This window comes from Colius striatus, chromosome 3, assembly GCF_028858725.1.
Source record: "Colius striatus isolate bColStr4 chromosome 3, bColStr4.1.hap1, whole genome shotgun sequence".
NCBI classification, from domain to species: domain Eukaryota; kingdom Metazoa; phylum Chordata; class Aves; order Coliiformes; family Coliidae; genus Colius; species Colius striatus.
Window position 1 is genome coordinate 49,310,475 of NC_084761.1, and position 15,177 is coordinate 49,325,651.

The following is a 15,177-nucleotide window of genomic DNA, read 5'->3' on the forward strand; positions in this document are numbered from 1 at the left end:
AAGAAATAGTGCCTCTGTATGTATGCAGTTTAGTACCAGGACACTAGCTTTGCAGACATAAATCTTTTCAAGCAACCACTAATGTTAGAATTAATACGAAACAGTTTGCTATCACCCACAGTGAAGTAACACTGTAAAAACAGTGCCCAATTTGTTTTTAAAGTGATCTCTATTTTGATAATCACAGCTTGATAAAACCTGTGTGGTACAAGCATATACGATAAACAGCCTCTTCAGAGAAACTTCAGTTACATTAATTTGATTAAAGAGATTTTTCTGAGTTCACACTTCAAAATATTCATTAGTTAGTTGAAAATATTGTCACCTCAGCATCTATTTTTAAGAATGCAGATCCTCTTGCTTGACAGAATTGTCTTCATCTCTTTTAAGTTAAGAACAACATGACAAAAGGCATACAGTAGCCCTCAGAAGTCCCAGGGTATACCTGTCTCATCTTATTTGTGCTATATTTTATAATACACAATCCACACAGGTAAAAAAAATTGTCTTAGAAACCCAGATCCTGTAGGTAGACACCTGAATTAGGTGATAGAAATTTTACCATCACAAACTTTATATATTACCTTTTAATACGGGCTGTTTTTTGTACTCCATTTCCCAGGTACACGAGTAGTTAACTTCAAAATTGTAACCTCAACCATTTCCAGAGATGGAGAAATTAAAGAGAGCTTTAAAAAGTGTTTAGCATGACTTATTAACCTCTATTCATCCTTTTAGATTTTGTTTCTCCTCCTGTAAACATTTGAAATGAAACGAACAAGCAACACTGAGACAGCAATGCAGTTATAACTCCCTGCTACTTTGTGGCATTAGGGTGACACTTTTAATACAGGTTAGCTTTTCACTGGTACCCTGTGTAAGGCTCTGCAAGATTTTCCAGTGAAGCCATTTCTGAGAATCTTAAGATTGCCCTGTAACCAATTAAATACCATGTTCAGCACTGCTGATGTTGTTATCCTCCACCTTCAAAAACATTAAAAACATAAATTAAATATACATTCTATTAACTGAATAAAATATGAAGCTCTCTTGCCCTCTTATAGTGATGCAGAATAAGTAGCAAATGTCAATCAGGCAATAAACTCGGGCTTGTCTAGCTTGTATTCAGAGTTTTAGTTGGGATAAACAGACTTAATTTGTTTGTACAGCTACTGAAAACAACCAGAATGTGATAGCAAGGGAAGTAGGTAAGGGAATGGAAGAGATTCATGATGCTCAGAGATGTCAGATTCTTTCTGCTCGGGTTCAGTGCCTTTCAAGTGATAGCAAGTGTTATCCTCTCACACACCTCTTGTACCCCATCCTAGGACTTCTTAGCCTCCAAAAACATGCATGAAGCTAAAGGGCACTCTCTTGAGAGCCTCCAAAATTTGTGAATGGCAAGTGGTATTAGCTCAGTCTGGAGAACATTTCTCTATTTTCCTTGAACATCTGCATTGCATTACCATAGCCTTGTTCTTTCTGATGGATCATGATCCTACAATGCAGCGAGCCCTTCAGAACAGCCCGAATATTGATGCTGTGATCAAATAGGAAGGTTGGGCTACTGGCTGTGTGCTGCTGCAAAAAGAGAGAGTGGGGAAAAATAGTACTATCATTAATAAAAGGATGCATTTTCTATATCTGTTTACATCATTTTCTGGAAGCAATCTCATTTATCAAGGAGAAATGCTTTCAGATTAGTAAGGTTAAATGTCTGCAATCCAAGACTCCAACAAATTAGCTGAGAAAATAATTATTAATATGTTGGTACTAAATTTTAAAATAAAACTTGAAATAGTGAAGGTTTCCTGCAACACAAAAAATGTTGCTGGCAACAATCAATGTGAAAACTATATAAGGTTGAGATATAGTGCAGGTACACTCGTGGGAACATATTTTGTAATATGTCAGAAAATTTGAAAATTATGCTTTTTATAAACTACTGCTTACCTGGAGAGGAAAAACTGCATTAAATGATAACTGTCTCTGGAGCAGCACCTAGTAAGATCAGAAGATAGTTTGAAATGTACTTATTCTGCAGAAACTAAATATTATCCAAAACCTCATGTCATATAAGTAGAGAGTCAAATGAAACACTGAAACAAAAGATAACAAAATTTGATCTCCAGGAAGACTAATAAGTTTTCTTCTGCTCCCTCTTGACCCACTTCCATCGTCTCCAGGTTGTTTACACACATGAGAATATTAAGCAACAAGAAAACCTTAGCAAAGCATCCTAAACATTAAGGGATCATTTTGTTTATTGGGTTGTTTCATTCCCCGTACATATTATGGTGAACTTTTTTCTCAAGTGGTCTGAAATTCTAATAACTTAGACTCTACCTGCATGGAAATTTGTTCCAAAATCACTACTCTCAGATAAATGTCTTCATGGACATTCACAGCCAGTAGTCTCTGCAGTCTACAAGAAACTACAAATAGCCGGCTTTAGACAAAAATAGTTACTCCCCTTTTAACTCATACTCTAGCTCAACACACATAAATTTATATGGGTACAAAGCAAGCTTCATCCCACTTTGGCCCACTGTAGATTTCTTGTCAATAGTCCTTATAACCACAGCCTTGTAGATTTGTTATGAGGAGGTTGGCCATAAGGAAGCCAGCCACGAGGCATGCTTTCCTTCCAAATTTAGTGAAGTCCAGATTATCAGACTGCAGACTTTGAGCCCTAGGACAGTTGCATACAAGCTACCAAAAGCAGGTAAATATGTCAAAGTTCACCTTCATCCAAGTGTAGCATCCAATCTGGGAAAAATATTTCACTTTTCCAAAAGTATGATATTTCTAGAACTGCAATCTATTCTACCTATATATATTACAGCTGCCAGATGTAACGACTCTGCATGATAGATACTTCTGTCAAGTAATTTTTATGCCAGCTAAAGCTTTAGGAAATATCTATTTCAAATGCTCAAGTTGCTGTTACAATGCTAGGTTTAACAGAAAAGATTATTGATGTATTTTAAGATGACATCATGTATGTTCTTGTGGCCTTGGTAACTCTAAAAATTTTATCACAATACCCAGTACATAATCATACACATCTCTAATCAAAACTGTTATTTTGTTTAGGTTTTTTTTTTCTAATTGCTGTATTTTCTTTTCCATTTATGCATTGCTGGGTCTAAATCCCCAAAATTTATGAAGATGAATGATTGGAAGAAATATCCTCAGATTCCTATGTCAGCTGAAAAATGAAAACCCATTCCTTTCTTGTAATGTCCCTGTTCAGGCTTTCTGCAGAGTCCAACAGAGTTTACAGCCATAAGTTTCTAGACAACTCATATTTTGAAAGTTAGATCTAGAGAATTAAGCTTAAACTTATCAGTTTCTGTAATTTCTACACTAATTAAAAAGATATAACCCAATCTCATGTGAGATAGCTTTTCAACTCAATCAACAGAGCTTGGGTTCTCAGTAAAAACAGAGAAAAAATGGGGTCCTGGGTTAATCAGCCACACTAGACTTCAACTACTCAACTCATGACATGTAGATGCATTTCATACTTTTCTAAGGGTTTCCTTCATTTCCTGTTACAAAAGAACAAGATATACAAATGCATATTAGACCTTGGAATGATATAATTTACTCTTGCTTGATAAACATTTATAGTTAAATTTGGCTAGTTTTGCATAAATTCTTCTTTGCATCACAAATGAGGCCTCAGAGGCTGCAATCCTTTCTTCTTCAGGTTCCAAAAAGAAAGAAATAGCACAGATTTTGTTGTTGTTTTTTTTTTTTTATATGCACAAATGTTTCTTCATCTTTTCTGTAGTTTTAATAGAATACAGAAAAGAGGTAACTTCTGACTTAACTGAAAAGTTGGGTAACCTCTTCAGTAGCCACATGCAGACACTCTACTTCTAAAGCTCTCCAACTCTGGAGAGACTTAATAGTGGTATGTGTGTAAAGACTTTTGAAATCAAAATGGTCAGCTTAATTCACTTTAAGAAGTGGAGTAATTTGAAAAGCTGGATGAAGTGATAATTTCCTAGATATGAGAACCTTCATTCACTTTTAGTGCTGCAGCTGAGTAACAAGTAGACATCTCCTGTGATGCAGAGATCTTACCAAAACTTGCATTCAAAAAGTCTTGCTTTAAGCTGGGTTGTTTATTTCTCAAAAACGTATTAGCCCGCATATAAGTAACATGACTCTTGCAATGAATCCTGTACTGCTACAGTCAGTAAACTACATTTTTGTTTACTTTGCTTCTGCATCTTTCAGTATGCATTGAAAAAGCCACTCTGAAATTTTTGCATTTACCCCTCAGATAGTGTATCAAAATCTCTTGCATTAACATCACTGGATTCTAACATGTATGATACTAAGCATGTTTGGAAAGACACTAACAGTTCTTTAAATGTTACTTTCCTATTTTTCACTTTGTATCATCCCTCACTATTTTCCTACCCATCAGTGGCACCATTCAGTAAGTCTTGAATTACTTATATTTCAGTTACTTTTACTAAGATTGAACATCCCTTTGCATTGTGAAGGATATGACTTAAACTCTCAAAAGTGGCATACAACCAGATCTCATGCAGCAAGAAAACTTTTCAAAACAGACAAAATACTACAGCATGCTGGTACCTTCTGTTGATTGCTTTTCACTATTTTCAGACTTAACTTTGAATAAAGTCACTACAAAAGGCATATTGATGAGTCCATACATTTTTTATATGTAATATTTCCCAACTTGCTATTGTGCAACTGATCTCACTGAAGTTACCAGGAAGATTTGCTGATCTTGGTGCTTCCAAGGATGAGTAGTTGTATTGATTTGCAGAGCTAATTTAGATTTGGAATTTTTATTCTTTCATAACTTCAGCTAAAGAAGAGTACTTTTGTTCTAGATTCTTGTATATTCATGTCATAAAAGTTGGCCAGATAGAAATAAGCACTGTCAGAAATATCCAAGGAGCAGCCAGAAATAAAAATTGGGCAAGGGGAGAGGAGTAGATATGTTATGATCACTCCTTAAAGAAATGCTCAAGCAGTTCTCTAGAATTTGTTTGTGCAGGAAGAGACTATAGTTTTGTAACATAAGAAGCATTCACATGAAGAAAAACTACTCAAAACTCTACTTTTAACTATCAAATAAAACTTGAAATTACTTATCCACAGGCACTTTTCAACTTTTTTTTTTAATGTTGAAAAATAAATTTCTTCAGTTTCAGACAAGAAAAAAAGCATCTAATTCATTGCAGCTTCTAACTTCCTATAAAGTTAGATTGCACATGAAATGAATGTCTGAAGAACAGAAAATCACCCAAAGACAGGGCAAAAATGTATATGAACTGGCAAATCTATTTGTATTAGCCTAGTTTAGGGAATTGACACAGAAGTTAAAGAGTTAGAAATTCTCAAGGTATGATCCCGGCATGGTCAAGTATACTTCACAGGTACATTTCATTTTAAAAAGTGACTTGAGCTTTGAAACTAGTTCTGCTAATATTCCAAGGAGTTTTTTCTCCGAACATTCCTCTTCTCTGTTCAGGAAACAAAGTTTTGGCACCCTTTTTCACTGAAATGGCACCTAAGAAACTCAAAAGTCTCTTCTCTTTTGGTAGACGCTTCTGTATTTGACTGATTCACAGCTATTTACTTTCAGCTCCTGGTGTCCAAAATCACAACAAAACTGGTCCAACATGTCGTTGCACCTGGAACACGATCACACTCCCTCCCTTTGTCGTTTGCAAGGGCTGGCTATCACAAGATTTGACACCGAGTCACAGTTTGGTACTAGAGAGAAATATTTTTGAAAAAGAAAGTAGCTTCTTGCTGGCTTTCTTCCTGCACCAGGTCACAAATGGATGCTATGAACATAAATTGTTTACCTGTAACACGAAACGGCAATTTCTGAGTACAGCTCTCTTGCACTTTCTGATGACAAAGTCCAGTACATCATAACTCTTTTGCCGTAAAATATAGTGTCAGAAGCAAAATCTCTCTGGGCTTTTACATATTTAACTGTGCTTTGTAGCTTGACACTCTGGAAGATTTGTTGTCATTTCAAGCTTTTTCCCAGATACCAGAGGGCACAGCCATGACCTCCAGCCACATTTTTTGCTGACAGAAATAACCGAGGAGCTGTACAAGTTTCTGGATAAAATATGGCATTAAAATAAACAGAATATTCAATATTAGTTGACAAACAAAACTAAGTCACTGATTTGGGATCGGTAAGCATATTCCAGCTCAAGAAAGCCTTTAAGCAGGTATTTAATTTCCACATGAAGATAAGTCTCATGTGTTAGTGCTTTACACACTTACATAAAGATCCCAAAGCCAAATTGTCCCTTGTGTGTCAACAGCAAGAAAGTCTGCAAGGCTCCCACATCTATTTTAAGCTCAGAGAAAATGTTTTCTGATTACCATCAACACTACCTGTTGCATCTCCCCCTGTGAGTGTTCCACTTTACAATTCTGCATCCTTTAGAGTTACTTGGATTACCCCAACATTTTTTTGAGACTACATCACGAAAAACTGCAAAAAAAAAAAGGATTTTAAGTAGATAAAAAATTTCAGAAGGGAAGTAATCACAGAAGCTGAAGGCACAGAGACTATTGAATGAGTATTAAAATACCACAGCAGACATCCTTTTAAAAAGATAATATGCAAGGTTGTGGTTTTCTGGCATGATTCGTTTCCTAATAAAATGCTGCCTAGTTTCAAAATCTGTCCTTGTAACTTCTCTCTTTTCTGAGATAATATTTCATAAATTGATATTTAGTCAAAATTACTTGGTAGTGTATAATATAAAGGGTCTAAGTAACAGGGAACCAGGCTAAAAATAATTAATTTCCCCATCTAAGAGAATGACCTTCATAATTCACTTCAGGCTTCACCTCCAGAGTGTCATGGCTCATTTCCCCATTATCAGAATTAGATTTTAAAACACTACTGTCCTCCATAAAGTAGATTTTGTCTCTGATTATCTACATAGAGAGAGGAGTATGTTTAAAATTATTTGTATCACATACATAACCAATTTCCTCAAATACAGAACAGTATACTTCCTACAAATACAGCCTGTGCCCTAAGAGCTAACAGATTCCAACAAGAAAAAAAAGCTTGTAAATGAAACAAAAGATATTTGAGAAGGGCAGGAAGAAGAGCAATGAAGACTCAAAGAGGAAAAATGGATTAATTAAGCAATTAATTAGTTACATTGACTTTTAGAAAAACATAGGCAATAGAAGCATGCGGTAAATATGGATCCATATGTCATCAGATACATATTTGTACCTAAACTGTCCGGTGAAACAAAGACTTGGCAATTTTCATGTAATTCAGAGAATTTACTCAGGAAAAGCAAAAGCAATATCCCTTATCAACATTATTTTACAAAAGGGCTTGGGAAGACTCTGTAGAGCAGAAAACAGTTGAATTTAGCAGTTTATTGCTTAAGAGTTGTCACAACCTGCTGCAAGCTTGCAGACTGTGAGGCCTGTCTAGGAATATACATTTGTAGTTGGACAGTGATGATTGACTGCTGTAGTGATTTTAGGGGACATTGCTTCACCAAAAAAAAAAAAAAAAAAAAAGATGTGGAAGAAGTCCAAAAATGGTGACCATTGCTTCTTTAAAGAGATTACTTCAGGGGACTGATAGCCTATGGTGCTAGCTAAATAATTGGTATCTAGGAAAATGAAGCATCTATTATTTGCCTTGTCTCTACACTTCTCTTTGTTAAAATATCCTCAAAGCCTTCAGGCACTATGTCTTTAAACAGTTAAATGTGCAACCAATATTATTTAATCACATCATAATTCATACACCTCTGTTAAAACTAAAGCACTAGCAGATTGTCAGAGTACATTAACAGCAGACTGAAGCACCATGTTTAACATATGAAAACATATACTGGGCACTTGTGAACTGCAAGAGGAAATCTGCATATTGCAAAACCAGAAATGATCCAGTCTAGATTTAAAGTGTAAATACTGCAGAATATCAACCTACTCTAGCTACCTCTTCAGTAATGTGATAAAATTCACTTTGTATTCCACCATCAAATGGCATCACATTTGTTCAATTACTTACTATTTCATTCACTTCTTAAAAATAGGTAAAGAGGTTAATAGACTGCCTCACAATCACATGCTTTTTAAGTGAAAGCCTGGAAAGGATATTCTCTCAAATCTATTGAAATTCCTGTCTGCCATTTGGAAGTGGAAATTTTGATACAAATGTCAAAAACTGAAATAAAAATTAATGTTAAGCCAAACTTTGGCAACTGGCAATGGCATTAGTGTCATCACTTTTCTTTTCTAAAGTCATGAGAAAGTAGAAAGGAAAAAAAGACTGCAGAAAGACAGTGAGGTAAGTAATGCAAACTCTGAAACACTATTCCATGTTTTGATATGTGGTCCTACATAAATTGCTCCAGCTGTATCACTGCATCTGAATGCTGTGATGCAGCAGAGCTTAACAGTGGGACGCTACAGGGTTTCCTAGTCACCTGAAGGAAAGTGGTTTCCATAGAAACACTAATATTCTTCCTTTAAAGCACAACAAAGACATGCAGTGGTGATAAAGAATATGTTCGGTGGGCTTTAGGTACTTTGTGAGACAATGTGGATAACAGTAACTAAATGACAGCGGGATCTTGCCCTAGCCTGCACTGTAGAAAGACTCATTTTTCCCCCCCTTTGGCTCACTGATTTGGAAAACATACATCAGAGAAGGCTCTTCATATCACACTAATATGTGTAGCTTAAATTTTTAGATTTGCCATCTATGGATATTATGGACTGCTGAGGTTTTTACCTCTTTCCTCAAACTGTGTTTCTCACATTGTTTAAACTACCCCAGAGAAAACCATTCTTGATTGCCTGAATTTTATTTTTTTTTTTTAATTGGATTTGAGAGGGATCTTTTGGAGTTAAATTCTTTTAATCATCAAATACTTGAAGGCCTAGCGCAGCTTACAGTTGCTTTCAAACTGGAAACAAAGAAAACAGAAGTTGTCTTGCAATTAAAGAAAACACTACTACAGAAAGAATTAGTAACTATAAAACATTGGAGCCCAAGATTCAAAGACTGGAGAGTCCAGTTTTGCAATTACCATAACTGCTGTAACAGTATGAGGCTTTACTCAGCATAAATCTTATCTCTGTTTACAATTTGCAGTATGCTCTGGGTAGATTACTTTCAGGCAAAGGAAGGTCACAATAGATTTTAAATTGTTGCTGAAAATGTGTTAAATATGCATCCTGTTCCTCCTAAACTAAACCTCTATTACATGTCCTTTTTCTAGTTCAGTCAACGCACACTCTTCCCTTCTCCCTCATCTTCTCCCATGCAATCACTCTCTTCCCAACTGTGATGATTTTATCACAGTGCTGTAAAATCTTTTTTCTTAAGCTGCCAACACTTGGACTCCTGTGGCATATTTATGCAAATTGGAGGTCTGATTGATTTTGTGAGGTTAGCAGGACTAACACAAGAACAAAGCCTGTGCAAGAGTACCAGGCTTCGCACCCAGCACTTTGAGGACAGGGCACAGAGCCACCACTCTTGGTGCATTATGTAGGTGAACAAGGAACAGATAATGTAAAAGATTTTTTCCTATATTTTCTGAAGTAGTGATGAGACAAGCAATTTGCAATTGCAAATATTTCCAACATTTTTCTGGTTTTTTCTGATTTTTATATCACTATTCAAATGCTTCTCCTCCTCTTCTCCCCTAACTTTTTACTGTTCGAATCCCAGTTGAAAAATATTTTTTCCTCCTCAGTTTAGTAATATCATGTCACATCAAAATCCATTTTATTGGGAAATAAGAGAGCAAACCTGGAATGAAATGGAGGGCAGTGAAGTGCAACCCTGTAAAGGTTTAATCTCAAACTGAACATGTATTGGTTAATAAACAGTACAAGGAAGGTTGAGAAATTTGAAGAAATAAGTGACACAAAGTGAAAGAAAGTTTAGTAGTCCATGAAATCTATGGATTTAAACAGCTTTCTACAGCAATCAGAGAAATGGGAAAGGACAATCACATTACATTCATCTAGTCCCAAAGGCCAAAGCAGATGTATCCATCAGGCCATAATTTCTGACCATAAAACTTTGCTTGAATAAAATCCTGCATGTGACCTTCATACATATTGCTGCCCTACAAACCTCTGATACTCTACAGCTGAAACCCATTTAGTTATGATTCACTGCCTTATTTACTTCACTGATCACAATAAGCTTTCAAAAGCCATTATGAAGGCTTGAGTTGGTGTCTGTAAGCATACTCTGATGACTAACCTGAATGACAAAAAGGTTGGTTTAAAAAAAGAAAATAGAACTTACATATATCTGATTGCAATACGAAAAGTTGTCAAACAAAGCGGATTTCAAACTGCATCAGTCAAATCTATTCATCATGCATTATAGCTAGTCTATAAAACAAAACATTGGATTATCATACAGGTACTATTTAAGACATGGAAAAAGTGATATTTCAAAAAAGGAGGTAGGAAAAGGGAGCAGGATATTAAAAAAATATAACCACAAATTAAAAATATAATGTTTGCCAGGAAGTTTAAAATATTGGCAATGGACCTCCAAGGACTCTACATATCTTTGGTTGTGGGTCCTGCTGAGCTTCAACAACCCTCCAGATGCTGTGGGTGCCTCAAGCACTGCAAACACCTGCAGAGTTTCCTCTGCAACTCTTGGCGTGCAAATGGAAATGGCAGCATGAAAGCTGTATAAACTGCACTGCCCTAGGAGGCAGATCAGCATGAGACAAAGTATTACCCTTGGTTCAAGTTACCAAATCCCCCACTCTCTCCACTTGCCTTAGGATAAGAATTACGGCAGACAATAGCTGCATCAATGAAAAACACTTTCCCTCAAATATAAGTAAATCAGTATTGTAAGAATATGGCTTTGTGGAAAGTGTATAGAAGACAAAGAGGGTTTAGAGAATCATTAGAAGTGTATTGAAATGGATATTTAGTAGTCTGTCTACCAAGTTAACAAAATAGAGAACCCCACAAATATGCTCAGTCTATCGCATATTTCACATTAGCCATTCAGCAACCATGTGACCATACAATTAATGAAAAATTAAGAACTGGAGTAAATAATAGGCTTTAAGATGTAAGATTTAGGTTTTCATTATTAATGTATTAAAGTAACCACAAGAATTATAAAAATAAGAAAAGATAAGCAAACACAATGATTTTCTGACAAACAAGAAAGAGGCAATGCATTTATTTTTACCATATTTCCCAGGGAAAAAAAACCCAAAACAACAGGCCTTTTCATTAAAAAAGAATATAGAAACATGACTCTTTTAAAAAATAATTACAGTTTAAGTATTTTGTAGAACTCACACCTTTTTGAAGGCCTATCCCACCTTTATTTAAATACGACTGTAAACTTAAGTCTCATAGGAAACAACATAAATGTCACTCTAATATATATTATTATTGCCATTAGTAGGGATCTGGCATCACAATTCCTTCTTTTGTAGCACTAAAATAGCAACTTGCTTCCATGTAAAAAATTACTATCCCTACTTCGTTTATTGTCTATACAAAGAAAACTTGAATTCCTGCTTTCCTTTTGTAGCACCTGATATGTCAGCACAGCATAAAAAAGCCAGCCACAGTATTCATCAGTAATCACACAAGCACACAAATATTTCAAGACATCACATAAAAGAGTATTATAAACATTGTGAGGTACATTGTATTGAAGAAAGAAAAGAGAAAGGAACATGCCATGTTGGACATTTCCACAGGTATGTGCCATCACGATGTATCTCAGTAACTGGGCTGCAGCTGCTGCGAGGGCCTTGGATGCACTATCTACATGTGTCAGCCACCCTTCTCAGCCACTCTCTTCCTCTGCAAACTCTCCCCTGTGGACATGTGCACACCTAGCCATGCACCTCTCTGGTCCTCACCCTGACTGACCAACTGGGCTTGCCTCCTGCCTTGTGAGGTAACCTCAACCTCATCCTATTCTGATGGATGCTTGTGACACTTCATGTTATTGACATGCAAACATGAGTTGTATAGTAAAATGCATATATCACACTCGCTGCTGGCCCTCTCTGACAAAGATCATAGTAAAGGGGAGAAAAATTTCCCTAACTTAAACTCAATTTCACCTCCTATTTCCATGAGTTAGCACATGCCTATAAACTGTCCCTGGGGGAACTTCCAGTGATATTATGGGGCATGTCATTCACAGCTCGACTAGGATAAAACCACTCAGCTTTGGAATAGTCTTATCGCTCCAATCAGAACTGTTAATGAGATGCCCTAAGGTACAAAGAGAAGACATTTCAGGATACCATAATAATTCATAATCAAAGATTCAAGGGGAAGAACAGTAAGCACCCCACAGCAGCCAATTCTCTCAAATTAATTATTTTTACATCACAAAATCAGTATTAAGTTCCTGTTTACACTCTGTTTGCTAATTTTACTAATGAAATGAAATTAAAAGTAGAAATAATACACACTGTCCATTAGCGGAGTATTATGAAAAAAAAAAAGTCATTCTCCTCTGTATCTAAAGTCTTGGTTTATCAGATCTTTGCTCATGTTTTCATGTTTTCTGAAATTCCAAATCCTGGGCATGTTTTTAAGAACCTCTCTATTCACTAAAAAGGGAATGTTTTGGACAAATTTAAATAAATTTAAAGTTATTATGACTTTAGTACTTTAAATTAACATTTTACCAAACTTTTTCTAAAAGTTATTCTGTAGTTTAGACAAGATGAAAAAAAGTCAAACCCATAAAAAAAAAAGTAAAATAAAACTTCAAGTAGCCTATAGGAAAAAAGTCAATAAAATAAATAACAGAATACAAAAAGTAAAGTACATAATTTTTCACATTAGGCTCTACCTTATAGGAGAGGCCGTGGTATCTTGGACTCATATCAGTGTCATTATGCTTTCAAGGAAATGGTTATGCTGGTATGGAAATGGAAAGTTTGGGCATATTGATTACCATATACATTTAAAAATAAGCTTTTGCCTCATTCTAGTATTTTTTTTTTTTTTTTTTTACAAATGAAGTGTAAAAATGGCATGAGTGTTTCAATGATCTTTTTCTGGTGTCTCATGTAGTACATTCTGTCCAAGTGGTTTTTTTATGGCCACAGTTATGGAGGTAAGTTTCAATGTTAATCAATGTTAATCACAGAGCATAAACTAACACTATCCATTCTGGAAAAACTGCAAAAAGGTTAAATACTAACACTACAGAAAGTATCTAAAAACGATCAACCTCTCTAAGTATCTAATAACTTCAGTTTCTGTGTTGGTCTTTTCAGATTTAAATAGATTGAATAGAGTCTGATTGGAATACTTTAAAAAATATTTATTTTTCTGCCCTGTCAAGTCCAGACTCTAACACTTCTTATCACACAGATCCATTGACTTGTAAAATTTACAGAACAAAAAATTCCAAAATTCTCAAAAATCAAGAATGTCACTGATTAAAAAAGTCATATAAATATTAAAGACGTTTTCATTAACATTGCCATGCTAACAGGCCATTGAAGACAAAGAGGTATTAACCTTTGACTTCACAAGTTTCAGAGCAATTTTTTGCAAGCTTGCTGCTTAAATCTCAAGTTCTACCTCAAGGATCAATACAGGACTAATAATGATACAGAAAGTGATTTCTTTTTTCTTGTTTATAAAACTGTAATTATATATCTACAAAAAACATCTGCATCTCAGATAGAAGTTAGTGTTTCAAAACAGTCAAGATATAACAAATTCAAATTCATATTTCTAAAGTTGTTTTTCCAGACTGCTACTGTCACACCAGCGATCTACTAATCCAGCTCAGTGGGATTTCAAATATTGAGTCTTGTTATCATCCTACCACTATCACATGAGCCCAAAGCAACATCTTCCACTCTTGTCCAATAATTGAGGAATGAAGAAGGATGGACTGAGTACAAAACCATATTGGATACAGGTGGCTTTCTGAGTCATCTCTTATCACATAGGTAACATTTTTAGATGTATATGCTGAAAATGTTATCCACACAAACTGCCTATGTTTTCCAACCAAGTGCTGTTACTTGCATGAAATTTAACCAAAAAATATCATTAAGAAGTCATAAAGTAAGGATTATCAGTCTGATAATAACTTCAAAACAGTCTGCAAAAAAGAAGATGAAGGCAAACTATGTCTCACTTCTTTATCATTTTTCTAGACCCTTTACTTATAAAATGGATGAAAGCTAAGTTTACAGCCTAAAGTCACTAGACCAATGCAAACTATAGCAGCTAATATAAAAAATTAAATGCAAAATTTGATATTCTGTGTAAAAATAAGTCAATTTCTCAAAAAGCAAGGAAGCTATCAAGGTAGCATTTTGGACATTTAAAACTGTTTAGATGTCCTACCTTCTTGAACTGCCTGAAAAGGATTGTTGCCATCCACAAATGTCACAGAACATGTGATTTTCTCCGTTTGTAAGATTTCATCATTCTGGTTGAGATCAGCAACTGCCATGCGAAAAACTTCCTCATCTTTTTTGGCAGATTCATCAAAAATTGCCCCTGAGGGAAAAAAAAAAAAAAAGAACAAAAATCACATTGGACCTTTCACCTGCAGTATTCAAAATAATTTATTATAAACACTTAAGATATTTTACAATATAACATCTCTTTGCTCACTCCCGAAGAATAGTTATCTCAACACAGAGAACAGAAGCTGCTTCACAGTATACAGAATTTCAACATTTTGACACAATTAAAGACATAATTGTAGAAGAGCATTGATTTGAACTAGAAATATTGGAGAAATCTAGTTAAGCACAAAACAAATTATCTGTAGAGGAATATGACCAAGAACTGAGAATGAATTACCATTCCAGAGGTGCCATTTAATAACTGAATGACTGCAACAGGCTAGGACATGCATTTAATATCAAGTCAATTGACAAAAAATACAAACTTCAAATATGATGAGAATAAGCCTAAAATGGTAGTAGCACTGAGAAGAGGAGCCAGAATTGACAACCACAATCAATCAGAAGGTCAATAGCTGATATAAACTAGTGCAGGTTTAATTCCTATTGGATTTGAAAAACTAGCACTATAGCAAACTGTCTGATTCTTGAAGTCAGTAAATTGCATTTAGGTGGTAAAATAATTTCTGCCTTTATAAAT

The 15,177-nt window shown here is 35.2% G+C and overlaps 1 protein-coding gene across 2 annotated transcripts in view; it reads right to left on the reverse strand.

Annotated features, from left to right (window-relative positions):
• GRID2 (glutamate ionotropic receptor delta type subunit 2) overlaps positions 1–15,177 on the reverse strand; it is a 737,077-nt gene that overhangs the window by 580,745 nt on the left and 141,155 nt on the right. For both annotated transcript variants that reach the window (XM_061992861.1, XM_061992860.1), the window contains exon 2: positions 14,410–14,565. In XM_061992861.1, coding sequence (XP_061848845.1) covers positions 14,410–14,565 — 156 coding nt within the window. The remainder of the gene's footprint in view (positions 1–14,409; positions 14,566–15,177) is intronic.